At 46.3% G+C, this 21475-nt stretch overlaps 1 protein-coding gene across 9 annotated transcripts in view; it reads left to right on the top strand.

Annotated features, from left to right (window-relative positions):
* LOC135400884 (protein kinase C-binding protein NELL2-like) overlaps positions 1-21475 on the top strand; it is a 118948-nt gene that overhangs the window by 94576 nt on the left and 2897 nt on the right. For 3 of the 9 annotated variants that reach the window (XM_064632866.1, XM_064632865.1, XM_064632870.1), the window contains exons 2-19: positions 3438-3569; positions 5359-5509; positions 6344-6614; positions 7326-7398; positions 7474-7556; positions 8554-8682; positions 8759-8852; positions 9671-9747; positions 9893-10001; positions 11912-12031; positions 12191-12328; positions 12804-12926; positions 12991-13086; positions 13173-13310; positions 13392-13502; positions 14096-14355; positions 14482-14706; positions 16401-16421. In XM_064632866.1, the coding sequence (XP_064488936.1) occupies positions 3438-3569; positions 5359-5509; positions 6344-6614; positions 7326-7398; positions 7474-7556; positions 8554-8682; positions 8759-8852; positions 9671-9747; positions 9893-10001; positions 11912-12031; positions 12191-12328; positions 12804-12926; positions 12991-13086; positions 13173-13310; positions 13392-13502; positions 14096-14355; positions 14482-14706; positions 16401-16421 (2351 nt within the window). The other 6 variants (XM_064632872.1, XM_064632871.1, XM_064632873.1 and 3 more) reach the window with 6 other exon arrangements.

Genomic DNA, 21475 nt, shown 5'->3' with positions numbered 1-21475 from the left:
GATGCACGGTCTCCACAATTTTAACCGCAATACCTCTTCGACACACTTCGTTGCTGTGTTCAAAGCGATTATTGATAGCCGAAGTCGAGAATTCTGAAAGCGGTAGTGCTCTAGTGCCTTGTTTGCCATGCCGGCTAATAAACAGCTTGTATATTTTAGCGTTACATATGTATGTAATATAGAGAGTAAACCCTTCGGTCTTTTTTTAAATCTTGATTCATGGTGGTGGGGACACCCTGCTTACATACTATACATTGATGTCCACAGTGTTACTTCACATAAGCGATTTTGAAAACTGAATCCGAGCACTTCTGTTATGTTTTTTTTTCTTTAGCAAACTAAAGGAGCACTGTACGTCCACATTTGATAGAACTGCAGGAAAACGTCACCTTATTGCAAGTACCGTGCCATTCTGGATACGTGTCTACGTTTTATTTCGAATGCATAATGCAGTGCATCTGGATGGGTAAAACACGCGGGTGATAGAAAATGATTGTAAGGTGAAATACAACCACCATGTTTTTATGCACCACTATGCAGAATTCGGCTCTGTGATGACACGCACAAATAATTACATCTCAGTTCTTCATACTTTCCATATTAACGAATTTCAAAGCCCAAATAACGCCCTGATCGCAGCGCCCACAGACGTCCGCCACGGGAAACAGTGGGGGGCTGCCCCGTATTGGTGGACAGGTACCACGTGATAGTATTACGTAACGCGTTTGAGGCAAGACGTTGAGAACATCCATCGTAGACGAACTTTCACCGGCAAGGCCACCTTCCCCAGAGACGTCGCGGCGTCAGGATTGGACTGCGCCTCCCGTAAGGTATTCGCTCCGAGATCGAACGGTGTCGGCGCGCTGCGGAGAACAGAGAACTATCGCAGTAGTGGACGCGTCGTCTGCTTTTACACGTTCATTCCGCGTTCAGTGCCGTAGGGGGAACCGAATAGTATCGTACCATCGCGGCACAAGTGATCTTTCGGTGAATATACACAAGAATTACGAAAAGTACCATCAAATCCGAACATCGGCCCACGTGTTATCCACAAGAATGGTGACAGTGTCGCCCCCTATAGGTCGATCTCGCAGCGAATAGGCGCTCCGCTGGTTGCTCGGTTTTCGGGGCTTTTTGGCGAACATAATTCTGCGGTGATATTTTGCGTGGTCGTTCCTAACAGATCCTAGATGCCATTCCCTTGCTCTCTTCGGAGGTGTTGGAATTCAGTCAGGGCGATGCGACACCCATCACACTTGGCTGCTGCCGTGTTATTCGTATAAGATATGTACATTTCAGAAAATTATCTGGGTGCGTGTGCCCTTGGAAAATTCCCTGTTTTGGACGCTTTCAGTGACGCTTTCACGACATCACCCTCCCGATTTCAGAACAAGGCTTTTCGCACCTGAATAGGCGAGTGACGTCAGTTGTCCCAACTGATATCTGGAACACGACCGACTAGATAACGACCATAGGCACCCCTTCCCAGCGCCGCATTTGGAAGCTAGCGGTGGCGCTACTCATCGGCCAGGTTATTGCTTCCTCAACTTCGACAATGCTTTGCACTTCAGCGTGCCTTAGTATTTTTGTACAAGCGATGGACGTCCCGCGGAAGATGTGTGATTCTAAAGTTGATTATCATTCTACGCGTTTTCATAAGAGCTGTTGCCGTCGTCTGCTACGGTAGTCGTACGTCCGCTTCTGCGCGTTCAAAATTCAAATTTTCATTGTCCAATCATGATGTAGATCTCGCGGGCCGATGAGTAGCGCCCCTAGCGGATCGTGCGGACGGGCTTCTCATAGGCGTTGCCGATTATGACATGATCGTTATTATCTCATAGGTCGTGGTCCCGAATAAGGGATAAGCGCATTATACATGTAAAATTGAACTCTTGGGTCACACAGTGCTTCTGCGAAAGTCAATTTTATTACTTTTACAAATGTTTAAAACACTTCTAAAAGTATAACTTCTTAAGTGAATAATTAAACCACGAATCTGGGTGAGATCCACACGGGTGCAAATACAGATCTGCTGGTTTTATTGTTACTCGCCGAAGCTGTAAATTTCAGTGGGCGTTAACGTGTTGCGCTAGAACTAGTCTCTGTAGGGTTCTGAATCACGTGACCGAGGGAGTGAGCGCCCCCTCGTGTGCCATTCGACACTCTTGCCTTTGTGAGTCCGTCTGATTCTGATTTGCCAGCGTCAAAAACTGGAATTTGTAGCGTCTCTGTCAGTTAAGATTACAGTCAGTTTACTTTCATCTTGGTGCGGCGGTGATTGCAACCCACGCGTGTGAGACCAAAAACACCGATCTAGTTAGCACCACCATCACGTTAACGGTAGGTGGCACAGCTTGGGACAAAAGTTTACGGAACACGGCGTTGGCGTATTTCTTCATCGGAGCGGCCCCGTCATACCTGCCAGGAATAGCTTGAATAAGAAACAGGTGACCAGCTGTTCTCTCCATCTTTTAGTATGTGTGTCTGCTCCCGTTTGCTGCTAGGGTGCTGCTCAAGTGGAGAAATGTCACATCCCGCTGTTCCGTAAACTTTTGTCCCAAGCTGTACTTCCTGCACTACTTGGTGCACGAGGCGAACCCTTATTTCCCCTTGACCAGTGATTTCCTACTTCCAACATCCCGAAATATAGAAGTTACACTAAAGCATAAAGTGTATATGATGAATCCGAAGGGACACATTTCGTAAGGAACGCATCTCCACACGATGCTTACACACGGCGACTGCTTATTATGATTACGGACCATGTTCCTGTCTTTCATAGCGGCGGTGCACGTGAAAAAAGCACCCGGCCTCGACGATGACGCTTTCCCGCGTCTCTTGTTACAGCTCAATAAATGAGTCAACAATATCTCCCTCCCCTACCATGTCCACCGGACAGTAATAATGCTGAAGCGCATTTGCCTTGTGCGAATCAATTGGGTCCTGTTGTGCCCACGGGGCTTATAATCCGTTGTTTCGGCTCGGAGAGCACGTGCAAACTTTCACGTGACTTGTTCTATATTTCACCACGAGAGCGTTCGTGGAATCACATGCTACCTTGCACATTCTGTTTAATGAGGATCCAATCTATGAGGTCTTGATCATTAACATTCAGACCAAGACCGAAAACTCAATTTATATGGGAGCTGTTTGTCGCTGGTAATGTGTCTGTGTAATTTCAACCTGTGTATGCTCTGGCAGTTCCAGACGCCGTAAGGTCTTCAGTAGTGCTACTGCTGTTTCGACATTCAGATGTACGTTTCATGAATAAGCTCGTGCACCGGTCACCATGACCTACACAGGAGAGAGGAGAGGAGGAGACAAACGATCCCTTGTAGAACATTACTCCTGTTTGTGTCCATTGACCATTTCGAAGAGCTATGTAGCGTTTTCAGTTGCAGCTCAGTCTTCCGAAAATGGTATGTTTTTCTTTTCAGCTGCCGGATTACACTTGGAACCTTCCAACCAGGTGGACCTCATCGACGGCCTTCGAATGGGCAACACAACGTACCAAGGTGTTTCTCCTGTCAGGGGCATGCATCATATTACCTCAGCCATTCGCCTATCAGGTGACGTCCCTGCTCTTAGTTTCCTTTACATTACCACGTAATCGATCCTCAAAAGTAAAAATAAGTTAAGTCGTTCCTTGTTCGAGGGTTACCCGCTGATGACGCAGCCTTCGGGGGGAACCAGTTGTTAGCGTGTCCGCCTACTATAGTCTCAATGTTGCGGTTTCCAACCCGGACGTGGACGCCCAGCAAATTGGTGGCAGGGTACAAGTTTATTATGCACGCAGTCTTCCGCAAGAGACGTTCAATATGATATGCGCATTGTGCTGAGGTGCTTCGACACACGTTAAAGGACCACAGGGTGGCGAAGTTAATCCACAGACCGGCAACTGTGGCGTCTCTTGTTGTGACCATAGTTGTCCCGCGGCGCAAAGCCACGAACTAGCATTGTCATCGGTAACCCGAACATTATTACAACCAAAAGTGTCGCCAACAGAGTGACTGCACTCTACATGGTCATCACCGTATGCGTTCATCACTACAGAGGATCGAGTAATCTGTATTAATGAAGTTCCTTGTGAAACAAATAGTACGCAGCACAGGCGTCTACTTTTTGCCTCCGGGTGGGGGGGGGGGGGGGGGGGACAAGTGCGAAGTTTGTGCCCCACCCACCCCGTATTTTTGCTTCCCGAAATGTGTCTTTTTTGGGCCCCTTTAGGCGGGCTCAGAGGGGGCAGTTGCCCCCCCCCCCGCCTGCCCTCCCGTAGACGCCGGCCCCGAATAATAGCAATACATTTCGAGAACGCTCTCAAACACGCCCCACATTTGTCATTCGCCGGTGGGCAATACTCCCGAAAGGCGAACCAGTAGTAGGCGCTCTGCTCAAATTGGGCATTACCCAGAGCGGTTATCTTCGTCGTTCAACCCTCACTTTCAAGCGTCCCAAAATGCTGAGTTAAAACGAACTAGTGGCGGTCCGTGGCGGCAGGTCCTGGAATTTGCTAGCGCAGAGTATCGTTATGCGTCCTTCCACCAGGTGGTGTGTAGCGCAGCGACGCGCGGTCAGCAATCATATGTTCGGCTGTTCGGCTTCAGTGGGTACGCACGTGGAACTGTCGCCAACGGTGTGTTTGTACAGAATGCATTGTACACGTAGTACGTGAAACCAGACACACCGTGTGTTCAGTTCAGTTCAGTTCAGTGCTGTGTCGCGTCATGCGCTCGCTTCGGTCCCTCTCGCTTTCTCGCTCTCCTTTTTCGTTCCATTTCCCTTTTCCTTATTTCCCAACAAGCTCCCTCTCTCGTTAGTCTCGCGTGACGCGCTCGGCGTCGGTGGCAACGTGACGTCATGATGGGTTGTGTTCGTTTACTGGACTCGAGCAACTCGAGAGTTGAGGGAGTCCACTCTTGGTGGGCGAAAATGCCGTGGCGTGGTTCTCGTGACGTCATCTCCGTGGCAGTGACTGCCGTTCGTCATTTCGAGGCTCCAACACTACATGTGCTCGAGAGTCAACTCCCAGCGATTCTGTTCTCTGTGCGGGTCGCTGGAGTCGATGACGTACGACCATCGACTCTCACACGTCATGACTCCGGGTCGCGAGATGGGCTTGCCACTTCCCCGCCCCCCCGCCCCCACCAAATCTTTTAGTGAGTCTGCGTAATATCGCTGCACTGTTCAAGTGCAGTGTGATGGTAGTCATGATCTTTGCCACATAGTTCAGTGTGTAGCTTTACTCTATACCACGCTGCGTCCCAATGTGTTTCACTTTCACACGATCTCCATGCATCACATATATTCCGACGCTACTGAGGCGGCAATCAGTCATTTTTGTGTGCTTCATTATTCCAGGTGACTCAAGAAAAGTGCAATTACCAGCTGATGTCTACCAAAGAACTGCAAGGCTTATATCCTATACAACAGAATTCACCATGATAGCATCATTAAAACAAGAACTCAGGAACGTGGGAACTATACTTTCCTTCTCCGAGGGGAACAATAGGTAACCTTTGCTTCTAATGGTTAATGTCCATTGCATGTCCCCTACACATTGCCAATACGCTACTTGCCTTTGCATGCTTTGTCACATTGCACACTTCGAACGATTCCTACACACGGGTGACACGGCACGTCTAGATCAATAGACGATTTGATAAAGATGCGCGTACCACCAAGCGTGCGGCGCAAAGCAACATGGTAACTTTGAGCGACATTGATCCGTCGTCTGCTTCTGTTATGGTTTACTCCGGCTGACGCTGCTGCTGCGCACACTGCGGCAAGGTTGTTGTTCTTCTTCTACCTCCGCCTCTGTCCGTCTCGTAATGCTCTAAGGCGCTATAAGTTCCCATGAGCCATTGCGTGTCACAGGGGGCGCTTGCTTTTGTAAAAAGGTTTATTAACAAATGTCCCCGAAGCCATGAATTACAAAACGTGAAGACAAGATACACATACGTCGACGTACAAAATCTGGTGACATACAGTCAAACTCCTTTACAACGAAACTCAGGGGACAGCAAAAAAAATTCGTAGTAAAGGTATTTTCTTTAAAAAGGATGTCTATTATTGGACCTATAGGCTCCAGCGGGACCGCAAAAAAATTTTGCTGTAATGGTATTTTCGTTAAAAAGGTATTCGCTATAAAGGAGTTTGACTGTAGTTAACTTCCAAGATAACCCACGTTCACACTTACAAAAGAACGCGAACTCTAAAGATGACCACTGTACAGAAAATGAATGGCCCGTTGCAAAAATAAGATGTAGAACATTAGGTGCCGTGAAAGTGAGGTGCAACAAATTTTGAACGTTATAACGTGACTCAACGTAACATCCTTGTGCAGGTTCTTCGAACTTCAAAGCAGTGGACGCAAGGATGAGATCCGGCTCCACTACAGTCACAAGAACGGTGTGCTAGTGGAATCCTTTCCGTACAGATTAGCGGACAATTCGTGGCACAAGCTGGCAGTGTCGCTTAGTGGAAACAGTGTGGATGTGTTCGTTGACTGTAATCGCATTTATTCTCGTGTGATACGAGCAGTGGACTTGGATGTTAGGCATAGGAACCTTAGCCTTTGGCTGGGCCAAAGGAATTCAAAGCATTATTATTTTAAGGTAGGTTTTTCGTTATTCTTAGGCATTAGTTGAAGGTAACAGTGCGTAATACCAAGTTATGCTCGTAATGTGACCTGGTGCCCTTCGATGTGAACTAAAATGACGAACGTGTGCCGTTGCCCCGATAAGCGCCAGCCTGGTAGCAGAAGCTCGGACTACTGGGCTGACTGAAGTCAAGCCTGGTCGAAGGAGGTGTGGCAATATTTATTGGTCTCGAGAATGCAAGCAGTACGCACGTGGACAGCCGCGGAAGCACATTGCCATTTACTTTATAAAAGCTACGCGCACTCATTTTGTCGATAAACTGGCATTGAGCGTGCACGTGGCGCCACCTTGTGTGTAACGTGTCAACCTCTCGGACAGCTTTGGATCCTTGCACCTTGAGAGGCTGACACGCTACACTCAAGGTGGCATTACGCGCATGTCAATGTCCATTGATTTCAATGGCCATTAAGATACCCGGTGATAGGGTCTTAATCGACTGGAGCTTTTCAGCCGTCACAAACGTAGCTGCTGTTTACAAAATAGTCATCAATCCTACTGTTCTTTTAGCAATTGATTTTAGTAGCGGAAGGGCGAGGCCTCGTCAGCGACATTTCAGTTCACATTGTAGCACACCGTAGTAGATCCGTAAGATTAATAATCAGAACAGTGTTGTTCGAATGAGATTGCTTTTGTGCACGCGAAATTTAGCTAACTGCTACATTTCAGGGCGTGTTACAAGATGTTAAAATTGTCGTCAAACCACACGGGTTTCTTCTCCAGTGCCCTCATTTAGACACAGGTAAGTTGACGCAAACTATTGACACCATTAGGTAATAGGTCATACCGGAGGCTGTATATCCTGTCTCTCTTACAGAGTGTCCAACTTGTGGTCAGTTCCAAGAACTGCAACAATCTGTAAATCAGTTAAAGACGTATATTGTAAATCTTACACAGAGGGTGAGTATAGACAACTTTCACCGTTCTGTATTTATTATGTTTATTCGTGTGCCGTGATCAAAATGAAAAACAGTTCTGTGCCGCTTCTTTTTACCCCATGTGGTCATATTTGGGTAATACTTGTTTGGGAGGTGCGCTTGAGGAAGGTTTTTAGACAACGACGAATCAGCTAACGTATGTTAAATAGTGCGCTAATAATCTGGGCACTAAATAATATGCCTGTTTGTTTGCCACGTGCATAACGTTTCGAGTTGCAGAGGCTTGATATTAGTGACTCTCGTCACGCTAGTTTTAGTTCACTTTTGAGTTTAAAGTGCTACTGCGCACTGAAAATTTATATTTATTTTATTTCGTGTTATATACAAACCAACTTCGCCAGCGAACTCGGTCCGCAAAATATAAATGCAGTCAGTGAACATTACGCTATTCCAGCAATTTTCAAAACTGCCACGGGAATACTTCATAGTTTCGGGTTCTCCAGGAGTAGGTGACATCACCGCAAACTCTTGCGTCTGTCTCCTAGCAACAGCGCGCATCTCCGCTCTCCGCCACACGTTGTAAGACTGCAAGCGGCTGTATTGAGGAAACTGTAATCGAACTTTTGAGGAGTAGTGTTACCATACGCGTGGCAGATTGCAGCGCGCCCTATGACGTCGTACTTCTCAAATATAGAAATTAATTTTATACTTCCGCTTCAGAGAGATAAACAATGTTTTAGAACAATACATAGTATGAGACACGTGGGTTGTAATGACACACTTGGACTAGGGCTTCGGTACGAGACACGAGATTGAGTTCCTAGCGGCACTTTAAGTGCTCTTGAATGCATGCATACCCCTATGTGCACCCGTCCGATGTCCCATGGCGGGAAAGAAGGCGCCTCATTTGTCAATTCTAATGGGCTTGCTTTCTGTAGCGTTTTTCGTGCCCGTCACTTTATTCTTGTACCCCCCCAGTACGCAAACGCCTGCAATCCTTTCAATATTTATTTCCCTAGCTAGTACAAGCTGAGCAGAAGATAGCTGCTGTGGAGCAGTGTGAATGCCAAAAGAACTGCCGACACAATGGAACCGTTCGTCCAGATGGATCAATCTGGAAAGAGAACTGTGATATCTGCACATGTGTGGTGAGTGTTGTGTCACGTTATGAGTTCCGCGAGGCTTTTGACAGTGTGATCTCAACGTCGGGCTCTGTACTTCTAGCAAGGCAAGACTGAGTGCAAGCCAATTACTTGTTCTGCACCGCGCTGCAAGCACCCTGTTCTCCTGCCGGGAGAATGCTGTCCTACCTGCTTAAGTAAGTAGTTTCGTGGTACGTCACAGCTCGCGCGTAGCGGCCTTATCGGGTCATGCGGACCGGACGGTGCATAGGAATTGCTGATTATGACATGGTCGATGTAATATACTAGGTCGTGCACGCGGCTAGCTTAGTTCACCCCCGGCCTGCGGTGTGTAGACTCTGGGCGATGCGAGATATGGTCATCAAACAGCATGCCGCATAACATGATATTTTTCAGTATAGCGCGAGATCGGCTATTGTATGCGCATGATCCTTGCACAAGAACGTTCTAGAAAGATTTTTGCCTCGAAAGGATAGAAGAAATTTTGCCTGCATCTTTTAGTATCTCGGTAGTGAGCTTCATAACGTCAGTGACAGCTTTGTCATTTTTATATACTCCCGTAACGCCTTTAGACATCTGAATTACAAGAAGCACCAATATGTTACGTCCTTTCAATCTATATGTTCAAAAGCTACCAAATGGTGTGCGGGTTGTGAAAATCCGTCAACTATTTACCAAAAGGCACTGCAAAGTTTGCCCCCCCCCCCTCTTCCCAGAGATTCACGGTGCAGTGCCTGTGGTTTCCACTTTTAAGATTGTTCACAAGTATTACGGTTTATGTGTAGAAAAGGCGATATTGCTGTTTTTCGTACAAAACACTAAGAAGGAAGCAGAAATTATGCGTGTTATGATAACTAACTCTTCTGGTGTTGTACCGCGACATGCTCGCTACGGAACCACGTTTCCTTTTTGCATAGGCTATATGCGAAAAGCACGCGTGATGTCCATAGCGGACCTTGAAATTCGGCTCTTTCACGTGTCTGTTCTTTTCCAGAGCACTGCTTGTTGAAGCAAGTTATTTATGAACACGGAGAGCAAGTTACTCAGAAATGTGTGCAGTGCAACTGCAGTGTAAGTAAATAACGACAATGCTATCGCGTCAGCTGTGTGCAAATGTGATCGTATAATTATCGTGCAGAGCTTTCTTCACTACAGAGAGGCTTCAGCAGCAGCGTTCATTTCGCAGTGAAAAATAATCGCTAATTAATATTTGCAGGACGGGCAAATGACGTGCCGCAGGATAGACCAAAAGACGTGCCCAGTACTTACCTGTCCCGAGAAGCAAAGATTTAGCGTTCCTGGGGAATGTTGCATGTTTTGTCCAGGTAAAACTATTCACCATTGATGACTTCCGTTACATGTGCTTCCCGCGGAACCTTAAAGGGGCAGTGAAAGCCCCGTCCATAGCTTGTTTTTAAAGGCCGGATTGTGCAAGAAACAACATGCGTTATTGCGCAAGTATGGTTATTGAAACTGACCTCTAGATGCTTCACTAGCCTTTGATCTGTGCGCCCTCCACAAACCCCTCTCCTGCTTCAGAAATCCCGTAAGTCAGTGGTTCCCAAACTTCGCCGCCCCACGGCCCATAAAAATATAGACGACCTCGTCGCCCCCCCCCTCCCCCCCTGGTTTCCCTCGTCTTGGTGCTGGACGTCTTCTGATCTCAGCGCCAGAAGGTTAGCCAAACCGATACAGCGACATTTTATTGGAGCTACATTCAGGGCGAGCTCTCTGGGCCCAAAAGTCTTGCACAACGGCAGGAGCACACGGCCGTGAAAGCATAGCTTCCTCTCCCTAGTGGTTGGAATGAGCCTGTTTTTTGGAGCATAGTTTCTCGAAACAAGGAGAAGCGAAGCTCGCATAAGTACGCTGTCGCAAACGGAAGCAATATTTCCATGCCTTTTCTCGTCAATAGCGTGAATTCCGTGGCCAAACCTGCCCAAAATTCTGGAAGTGGTTATCGCGGAAACAGCAACCTCAAACTTTAATCTGAACTCAGGTCCATGAGCTGCTCTTCGCCTGCTGTACTAAAGCCCTCTGGAAGAGAAATCGTGCCAAATGGGTCCCTGATCCAGTCATGTCTGTTGAACTCGCTCTGTGGAGAGTACTTCTCAAACTGAAGCTTGAGAGCCGAGATATGTCCTATAATATAACCGAGGACTTCAGCTGTGTCATAGAGCTCTGCGCCAGCGTTCGTGTATGCCGCGATAGACGCAGACGCTGTGGCCTTCAGTGGGAGTGAGTGTTGCTCTCACGGCATAGATTTTGGCGCCCATGCACAAGTGAAATCAGGCGTGAAAGCAGGGCTGTGTGATGCATCGGAAGCGTCACGTACCCCGCATGCAAGCGTATTTATGCGAAACCTCCGGGTCTGCTGCCACAGGCTTCCTGGTAACGCAGAATAGCAGGCACGGCGTGGCATTTATTTTTAATTTGTGGGCCGCTTCGCCCACAGTTTGGGAACCGCTGCCGTAAGCGAATGGAGTGATGCTGACGTCACTCCATGATGTGTTGAATGCGCCGCAAGTAGCAGACAGAACTTCTGGGGGAATTGAGACCTCGCGGCTACTCGCTACGCTGATGCTACGTCACACTGATCCGATTACGTCACGCCAGAAAGGTCGGGCTGGGCCTCCAACGTTACACCGCACCGCTCATGGCTGCTTTTTAAGGGCGTTTTTGTAAATTGCGCGTTGGCACGACAGCTTTCAGCGAAAGTATTTAACATTGTGGCTCGTGACAGATTTTTCGATGTATGAAACATGGTTTCTAACAAAGCCAATTGTCATTTCATTGCTCCTGTAAAAGGGCCCTGAATGTATAACGTAACGTGTTGCAAATAAAATTTTTCGTGGTTTTTAATGCTCCGTCGTAATAACTAGAGCTACACTTGCTATATAGATAATACAAATATTCCACACAAAAAACTGGGACAGGTGAGTGCGATGCTAACTGGTTGCTCGAAGCGACATGCCAAACCTACTGCACATGACGTCTGTCAAGTGGGGGTGGGTGTGTCGGGTACAAGAGTGAAACTTGTAAAGTGCAATAAAGGGGTATAGAAGAGTGTGTTAGCAAAATAGGTTAATGGCCCCCTTTATTTATTATCTTTGTGAACCCGTATCTGTGTAGCATGTTGGAAGTGTCTGTCTCCCATATGTTCAATACAATGGAAAGCAATTTCATTGGCGTTGTTACAGTACGTTAAGGGTTTATTTTATTTCACGATCCGCAGGGGTTGACTACTGCAGTAAAGGGCACGACTGCCATACAAATGCCACCTGCATCAATCTACAAACTAAGTACACGTGCCAGTGTAACACAGGGTACAGGGGCAACGGCAGAGCCTGTGAAGGTAAGTCAGTTGTAACTCTCAAATGTACTTCATGTGCATCGTGTACCAACTGCGGCCTTCGTTTCATTCATTATTCTGGGCCTTCTGAAAGGCTTTCAGAACTTGCAGACTGTCTGGAGAATGAACACTTACTTTTGAAATTCCTTGTGGCACTTCCAGACATTGACGAATGCCAAAAGGTGGGAGGATTTGACGGCCACCACTGCCAGCAGAACACTCGTTGTGTGAATATACCTGGAGCCTACACATGCGAATGCCTTCCTGGTTTCCGCCGTGTTGACGCTTTCAATTGTGAAGGTGGGTTCCTCAGCCTATCCCGCATACCTTACGCGGATCACATCAGGGGTAGAGCACTGCACGGGCCGCATTCTTACGCCCAGGCCCGGCCAAAGCCCAGCCTTCCTTTGATTTACCCACACGGGCCCGGCACGAGAAATTTATAGGCAACCCGGTCCAGTAAAAAATGACCGTGGGCAACTAACAGTGGGGTAACACAGGCTCCAGCTCAACCTAGGCCCGGCAATGTCCCGGCCCGTGCTCGGCCGCAGGCTCATGACGGTGAAACCGTGCCCAGCTCAGGCCTGCAAAAAGGCGGCTTTGCCCAGCCCACGAGCCAGGCCTGAATCGGGGTTTTGGGTAAGCCCGTGCAGTGCTCTAATCAGGGGCCCGTAACTGGCGTACACTTTGTGTGGCTCCTATATCCGTTCGGACAAAAGTCTAGTCTTCGGTTGCTTAATAACCTTCTTACGTGTGTATGTCACATGACTTGCAGAGCACGATGAATGTGCGAGCAGTGAACACAACTGCCATGAGAGCGCAAGGTGCATCAACACTGCTGGCAGCTACAAATGTCAGTGCCTTGAAGGCTACAATGGTGATGGCGTCAATTGCGAACGTACGTTGTTCACGATTTAGACTGACGACGATTATTCGCTGACCTGCATTTTCTAACTCTACAGCTATATGCAATCACCCATGCCTCAATGGAGGAAAGTGCGTCGCTCCTGGAACGTGCTCCTGCCGCCGTGGCTACAAGGGAACAAGCTGTGAGATTGGTAAGTGTTCGTTTCTCACGTTGTTCGCTTTCTTTTTTTTTTTCTGAACAGAGCGATTATCAACGGAAGCGGTCGTTCCCTTTCAGACGTTGACGAATGCAAGGGAAAGCTGCATCATTGTCATATAAATTCGAACTGCGTGAACATGCCTGGTTGGTACTATTGTGAATGTCATCCGGGATACCGGAGCAATAAGGATGACGACTTCGGTGCTTCTTGCGAAGGTGAGGTGGAGTTAAACGATGGTTAATACTGTAATGAGTTACGTTGTAGTTCTTCAATGTGGCGTCTTCTTACTGTTTCAGACATCGACGAGTGCAGCTTGGGAACTCACACATGTCACAGCACAGCGAGTTGCATCAACACAGAAGGAAGTTTCCGGTGTTCTTGTGTTGACAATGAAACCTGTTCTCTGAGTAAGTCAAAACAGTGTGTAACGCGTGTGCAGCCCTGAAATTTGTGAACGCCTTGAGGAATATCCATGACTGGTTTATGTTGTGAGTGCTACAGAACAGGACTACCGAAAACTGAGATGCTAGGGTGCTGTCCACGTCAAGCTTTTGCTTCAGCGTGTTCATGGTTTTCCTGTGTTCTACGTAAGAACGGCATGAAATGTAGTCCGTCAGACCTAACAGAGTTACTCCCCCGGAGAAATTGTACAGCAGCGACATTAGGTGGCGCCAGGGTTCGTATGGCTCTCGTGTCGGCGCACTACTTGTCGCGACGAGCAGTTCGGCTAGTTATTGCAGTAATAGGAACAAGCGTGGGGCGTGGCTTAAACGTGCCGTTCTTTAGTTAACTGTGGGGCAAAATTAAATATAGTGCAAGCAGCTTTGTATTTGTAAAAGGAGTTTAGTTGAACGGTGATGCTTATTCTACAGTGTCTCGTGCTATGATATGATTAAGCATATCACGCTTTCATGATCATGCTGATGATCGTTCTTCTGGTTGCATTTACAACACCATCATTAGAGAGATCTCCGTTATATGTGTGTGGCTTTCGTTGCAGGTTGTGACTACATGGGTAGGGAGTACATGAATGGGGATGTGTGGCCAGGTGGTCCAGCCAGTGGCTCCTGTTCCACGTGTACCTGTAAAGACGGTGTGGCTGTCTGCCGACAAGCGCAGTGTGACTGCAACAACCCGCACGTAGACACTGACTGCTGCCCACAGTGCGATCGATCCAGCTACTGTGAGCACCAGGAGGCAAACGTCAGATTCGCCAATGGGGAACGCTGGGTTTATCAGTGCCAGATCTGCGAGTGTTTGGTTAGTACACAGAAGTCACGTTCGCAGTATTCGATTTTTTCCCTCCCGTACTTATGTAGGTGCTTGTGTGTTGTCAACATGAGAATTCTCCGATTAGTGGATGAGACAGTTCGCTCGTTCTTGCAGTTCGGCGAAGTAGACTGCTGGAGTATGGAGTGCCCGCGAGTAACGTGTGAGCACCCCATTCAGGACGCGGGCGACTGCTGCCCTTACTGTGAAGAGGACCCCTGCTCTGCAGCGGATAATGGAACGTCAGGACGCGGCAGAGGGTGCACCTACCTCGGTCGCCTATACCAAACTGGAGAGCGTGTCCCTTTGGCTCAGGACCCTTGTACTACGTGCAAGTGCACGGTTAGTGGAAACTTGAGGTTACATTTTGAGGTTTACCCATCGGTCCCATGTTCATGGCTTATAGAAAAGAACAACCTTCGATTAGGTCGTAAGCCTATAGCGAGCTGTGGGGATAGCACAGGAATTCCGATAAGGTATAGTAGGGTATTTAGTGATTTATCAGGAAAGTACAGGGTTGGCCAAGATAAACTTCGGGGTTCGTAACGAAGATAAAACAAATAGAAACAGTGTCGGGAAGCTAAAGTAGATGTGGGATGACGTATTATACCCCGAAATTTTATGTCGATACTGCCACTTGGTCTGTTTCTCTGCGGATAAATCGTGAAAATTAAAAATAAATAAAAAATGCCGCTGCCTAACATTTCCAATCGGCTATACCTGTGTTTCAGCTCCTTCCGTCAGATGGCGACACGGCCGAACGGCGACTACTCTGCATTCAGCTCCACTTGTTCACTTGGTTTCGATATTGTCTGCAACGCCACGTTCGACCGTTTCGCCATTAGACGGAAGGATTAGACGGAAAGGAACACAGTTGTATCCGATTGGAAATGTTCGGCAGCGGCGTTTTCCTTTTTTTTTTTTTTTTCACGATATATCTGCAGAAAAACAGACCAAGTGGTAGTATCGGCATAAAATTTTCAGTTTAATAAGTCCTCTAACATGTACTTTAGATTCCCGGTATTGTTCCTATTTGTTTTATCTCCATTACAAACTCCGAAGTTTATCTTGGCTAACCCTGTATAATAGTGTCTAGTATATAAGTAAGAAATGTACATATAGTGAGTATATAAGTGCCTGATGTGCACCATGCTGATATCTGTACCACGTCCACACGTGGGACCATATCCTCGCTCTGTGAGTTAGTGAGTCAACAGGAGATTAGTCTAGACGGTTCTTTTGCTTGACAGGAGAGATCATAGAAACGCTTAAGTCTACTGTAAGAGATTCAGCGATCTGGTGCCAGAATTGGTCACTTCTCTTGACTTTCAGTGAGTGATACTGAGCTCCCTGCAGTAATGGCGAAGCTCTTATAGCATGATAACCTTAGCAATTCATGTGTGATATGTTTTACGATATAGATCCTGTAGTCAGTGCAGTTTTTACGTTTAGCGTCCCTCCTCTTTGGCACTGGCATGAAAAGTGTTTGTTTGATGCAGGTCATGCTATTAATTTTTGTGCTTGTAAGTATAGTAGCTGTAGACTTCGGTAAGCCTTGTGAAAACATCTACACAAACTTAACATGACTGACTCTACTAACTTTAGTAACCAACTAACATTGTGTTACAACACAAGGTGGGTCAGGAGTATGTTTTGCTTCATCTTTCCCTTGTCTTGGAAAAAGTATGCAGCCTGTAAAATATTCATTCATGTCGGTGGAAGAAATTTGCTTACAAAAGCATTGGGAGTAATGGACAGCACAAAAAATTCGCTTAGCAAATGAGTGTCAAACGGCAGCATAGAAATTTAATGCGGTGTTTACCACATTTCACACGCAGGTCCAGCACGTATTACCTCATTGACCTGTGTTCCGTTAATTGACTCGGTTAATTTAACGGCGCAAGCATCACTTAGTTTTCATATTTGATGCATTGTTTGGACCGGCTGCTAGCCCTATATGGGCAGTGTTTTGCTTGTGGTGGAGCATTACTAACTTTTCCTGTACTCATGGCATCCATTAACTTATCCCATTCCAGGTCCCCATCTGTGAGCATTTGGTGAGCAATACGGGTTATAGTTTCCATCGGTAAAACACCATCACTTTGTTAACCTTCTGCCTGATGCACTTGCACCAATGCTCACTCCCTTGTGTTGCCACACATTCGCCGAGGTGTGCGTTTTTTTGCACACCACGGAACACACTTCGCAATGCTTTTGAGACTGCACCTTTATTTTGCGTATAATTAAACGAACTGCCCCATTAAAGGGGCACTAGAGTGCAAAAATTCCTTCCTATCGAGATGAAACTACCCGTTACATTGAGAGCAATATAAAAGGAACGGAGGTCATCCGTTGCAACGTCTTTCATGATGTATGACCGAGAGAAAAAAAAAAACTCAGTTTACAATTTCTCGCATCCTGAAGAAGCCCGACAATGCGAAGCAGCGTCGCATTGGTCTCTTGATATCCAATCACCCCAGGAGATCGTCTGGGGGGGGGGGGGGACCAATAGCACGCCGCTCCGCATTGTCGCTCTTGTTGAGAAAGACAGGAAGTAGGAAAGCGCGGTTTTCCTTTGTGCACGAATCGCGAACGACGCAACAGACGAAACCCGTTCCTTTCGTATTCCTGTCAAGGTAACCGAATCTTTCATTCCGCAAGAAGGAATTTTTGCACTTCAGTGCCCCTCTACGTTTAACGGCCTTTCCAGAGAACTGTTCACCGTAAATAATTTATTGTGCTATTATTCTGCGAGACTGCTTCTAGCTACCACAGTGGTTGTGTGCTAGTTCGCTATAAAGCACTGGCCTACTGAGGCAGCCTAGTGGCCTAATAGACCGGCCTACGTAGTGCTCTTGCGGCTTCTCTCATTGTAACTGTTCTTGGAGGAGTTCCGAGGTTCTTGTCATTAAGCATGCCGATTTTTGGCAGGTCTACAAATCAACATGCCTGATGTCAACCAACTAACCGAACGTACAGTCCTGTTGTTCATGTCATTGTACAGCACCATCAGGTTAGGTGTAAACGTGTCCTTTCTATTAAGGGGTTAGTCTAGAACCCGCGCCCAAAGAAAAAAAAGGAACAATACAAAGGAAGTCGCTTTTTTTATATGCTACCATTGGTATGAGTGCAGCGTACAAGCAGTGGTGAAGTCTCAAAGGCACTGTTTAGGTGTAGATATGTATGACCAGACTTTAAAGTGGAGGCCTGAATTTTTGAGTCCCCAAAAGGTGCTGAGAATTGAACAGTTTTATTCTACACCCATATATGAGCTTCTTAAAGACAAATTATAGCTTGTGTGCGCACAACTGGAGTTTGCATGCCTTGCATGCTTTATGATACGCTCACTAATAATTGCACTGCATTAAAGTATGAACGAAGCCCTCAAACAATTTCTTATGCAGTATTAGTATTTGGTGACATGAAAGATAGCGTATATTCTACTCCGTTCGACTTATCCTGTCAGCTTCGAAATTCGTTGAAACGTAAGAAAATGCACGTCTCATTAGATTCTGCTACAACTGAATTGTTGCGGCAATCGAGCGTGGTTACAGAGGCCTGTAGAAGTTGTAGGTCCATTCAGCCAAATCGCTATGCGCAGCAGAGTGTAGTAGTTCTTGTCTAATAGAAAGTAAACTTCTTTAGCACCACTGTCGAGGTGCCCGTACAGCATTAAAGAATGCCAAATTAATCGTACGGCAAAAATTGCACATCGTTGGAACGCCCGGACGCGCCCCAGTCCCAAATAATTCTGGAATTATCCCCAAATTTTACTCAAATGTTCCCAACATTTTCTTCTAGCTTCCTTCTTCTTGGTTAGTTTCCTTTTCCTTTCTCCTTGCTTTCGTGTTTCTTTCCTTTTTGGTATCAAATGCTGGGCATCTCTACTCCCGAAATATTATCTGATCAGAAAATCCTATACAAACCAACTTGGACCGTCTTCACCATCATGAGCTTGCTAGCACGGTTTATACCTAGATCATAACAGTAGTTATACCTAGTACGAAAAGAGTTAGATGGTGGTTCCCTGATGTTGAGAATGAACTGTTTTTTTTTGTTTTTTTCCTGTTATGGTCTGTTTATTCGCTTTGAATGACCCGAGCTTCAGCATGGCGCAAAAATGCTTCTGTGCATGTATCTCACTCAAAAGAATGACCAATGTCTGAATTTGGCAGTCGATGCTTGCACTAAAGTTTTTAAAACAAGAAGAGACACACTTTGAGAATATTTCCTTACATTTTCAGATAGCGCTTCTACAAAAAGTATGTGTGTTTGCATAATAAGATACGTATACTACTCCTGAATAAGAGATTGTTTCAGGGTGTTGCAAATGAGCGCGCTCCGTCTAGAGTACCTCGGGAACTCAGCTCAATTAGTCATTGTTCTGGTGTTGATACTCGTATATTTATTTTATTCTATCTCATTGTGGCTTGTCATTGGAGTGTCTAAATGTACGAGTACTGGTCAAAAGGTATCCGGAACGTGTTACATTTAGAAAAGTAAAATACGTACAAATTCCAAACTTAGGCCAAATTTTTGAACGTGACTTCCCTTCAGTCGCTTCCCTTCCGAGTGATCCTAGCAACTGGTCTGACAGCAAGTGTACAGAGTATATAGCCATACCATAAAAGATAGGCTACTGTCCTTGATTTTGAAACGAAAAACTCTTTAATGTCACGTATACAACACGCACTCCAGAACGGACGATCGAACAGAAGATATGAAGGTATTCCAGTGCTCGTTTGCGCACACATTGCATTCTGGGCGCCGCGTATTGGTAAAGGGAAGCTAGAATTGCCAATTTGAGTCGCTGTTCACAAACGGAACGCACATCCGGACGTTGTCTAGGGTTCCCAGCGTCAACGGCTGCATGTGGCGCCACGCCCTGTCACTCATTTGAGTTAAACCCTTTCACTACTTGTAAACAGTGAAAGGGTTTAACTGAAATCAATGACATAGCGTGGCGCCACATGTAGCCGCTGACGCTGGGAACCCTAGACAACGTTCGGTTGTGCGTTCTGTTTGTAAACAGTGACAGCACTATATCCAACACCAGATAAGACAGCGGTCCTGCTCGTGCCGATAAGAAGATACAGGTGCATAAAAGAGAGTGAGAGAGCGGGTGTCGACGAAAGCAAAAGTTGCAACGATAGGTTACCCACGTGCAACCTATCCAAAGGCAGCTCTTCCGTACTTGCGAAAAGAAATCCGAAAGCGAGCGATTGTTTGAAATTAGGCGGAACGTTCGGAAAGATTCTGGTTTGAGTCACTACCGTGGTGGTCCCTCTTCGGATGCCACGCACTTCACCCAGCGGTGTTTCCACTGTTCGAAGCATTTTTGGAAATCTTCTTTGGAAACAGCAAAGAGTAAGACTGAAGCAATCTCTCCAAGACCTCGGCCAAAGGCCTTTCTCCTTTCGTGAAGTGACGGGGAGATGGCCTACACAAGACCAAGAAGTTAAAGCTCTGAAGGCACTCTGCGCCTTCCTAAAAGATAGGTGCACACTCTGCCGCTTATAACACCTTTGCTGTGTATCTAAGACAGAATGCAAACCAAATGACATGGAGCTGCAGGGCCGTGTAGTGGCAGCCACCCTGCTCCAAGACTATTTGCCTGTTCTATTTCTTTCTTTCTTTTTTTAATATAATACTTACTACCGTTTGACTCTGAAATTGGGGGCGAAATCAAACTGCAGCTGAAAGATGCATCGTCGCGTTTGGGAGATCGAAACAAGTGTGACGAGACAGCTCTTTGCTGTTTTCAAAAAAGGCTTCCCCAAATGTTTCCCAAGTGACGCAACAGCGCTGGGCCAAGCGGGTGGTTTCCGGACGGGACTAAAAGTATTTTCCGTTTTTAAATATAAATCGTTTCAGATACCGCTTTGAGCAGTGCTCGTATCCAAAACTCAGTTCAGTAGCATTCAAATTTTATTTTGTGTACACGTCTAAATATTCATAATTATTCAGGTTGCTTCTAAAACTACAATAGCTCGGGGAGAGACCGAGTGACTCACAAACCATTGACGCTGTTATTCGTTCATGGACAGAGCTTGTGCAATTTGTAGAACAATGTTTCTGGTGTATTAAGAAAATTGAAGCCAGATAGTTGGATTACCACTGTCATTACCACTTTGCTGAGGCCGAGACCAGTACCAAAAGACTGACTACCGAAATATTTTTAGGTCTGTAACCGTGCAGTTATTTATTTTTTATTTTTTTCTTGCGCCGCGGATTACCACAACGCAATATGTACCGCGTTGTTGTTGGTGCACCCAAGGGTTCCGCGTATTCGATTTTAATCGAAAAACACCGAAAAACATGCGCCGGGTAAATGTTTCCTCATTCGGTTTTAATCGAAAAAACCCCCAATACGGAGGGACATTCCAGGAACGATGACAGAGATAAATTGCTGCACATGCCCAGCAAGTCGTTGATGCAGATCAGAAGACAATACAGAAATAAGATGGCTGTGAAAAACGGTCGTTTACATTTTCGTTAGCTGTAAAACACCACCGCAGCGAACAACGCCATATTGAACGAGCGTCGTGCGGAAATTGCATTGTGATTTTTGCCGATAACTGTCGGGTAAACTGTGTACGCTCCAGGAAAAACACCGAAAAACGCCGTTTTCGTGAAAATCAATAAACACCGAAAAACATACGCCGAATCCGCCCAAAAGTAAAAACCGAAAAAGCACAACCCTACCCATCATCAATAATTGCAATAATGGTTATGGCGGTGGTGTTCAGCACACTGCTGGTGATAAGAGTAACACGAATCAGATATGGACGACGTGGCTTAGGCGACTGGTGACGATGGCGCCATTGATGTCACATCGCTATTCTCTATGCTTTCCTCTTTGGCGTAGTTATTGGCTGGTTTCATGTCTATGTCTCCAGGCTGACAGCTCAAATATCAAGTTTTCGGCTTTTATAATAACGCGATGACAGCAAAGACAGATTCCCGAAAACTTTTCGTTAACTTGAAAAGTGCCAACTTGTGTTCTTAGCGCATCGGGTGTCTTCTTCATTCGGGTGTCTGATTAGCTACTGGAGCCTTGAGTTTTTCCTTTTTCATTTCGAGGGACTACACCAGATAGAAACGTTGCACT

Source organism: Ornithodoros turicata, chromosome 7 (genome assembly GCF_037126465.1).
Source record: "Ornithodoros turicata isolate Travis chromosome 7, ASM3712646v1, whole genome shotgun sequence".
Lineage (NCBI taxonomy): Eukaryota > Metazoa > Arthropoda > Arachnida > Ixodida > Argasidae > Ornithodoros > Ornithodoros turicata.
The sequence above is the reverse complement of the archived record's forward strand: the minus strand, read 5'-3'. Positions and strand labels throughout refer to the sequence as shown.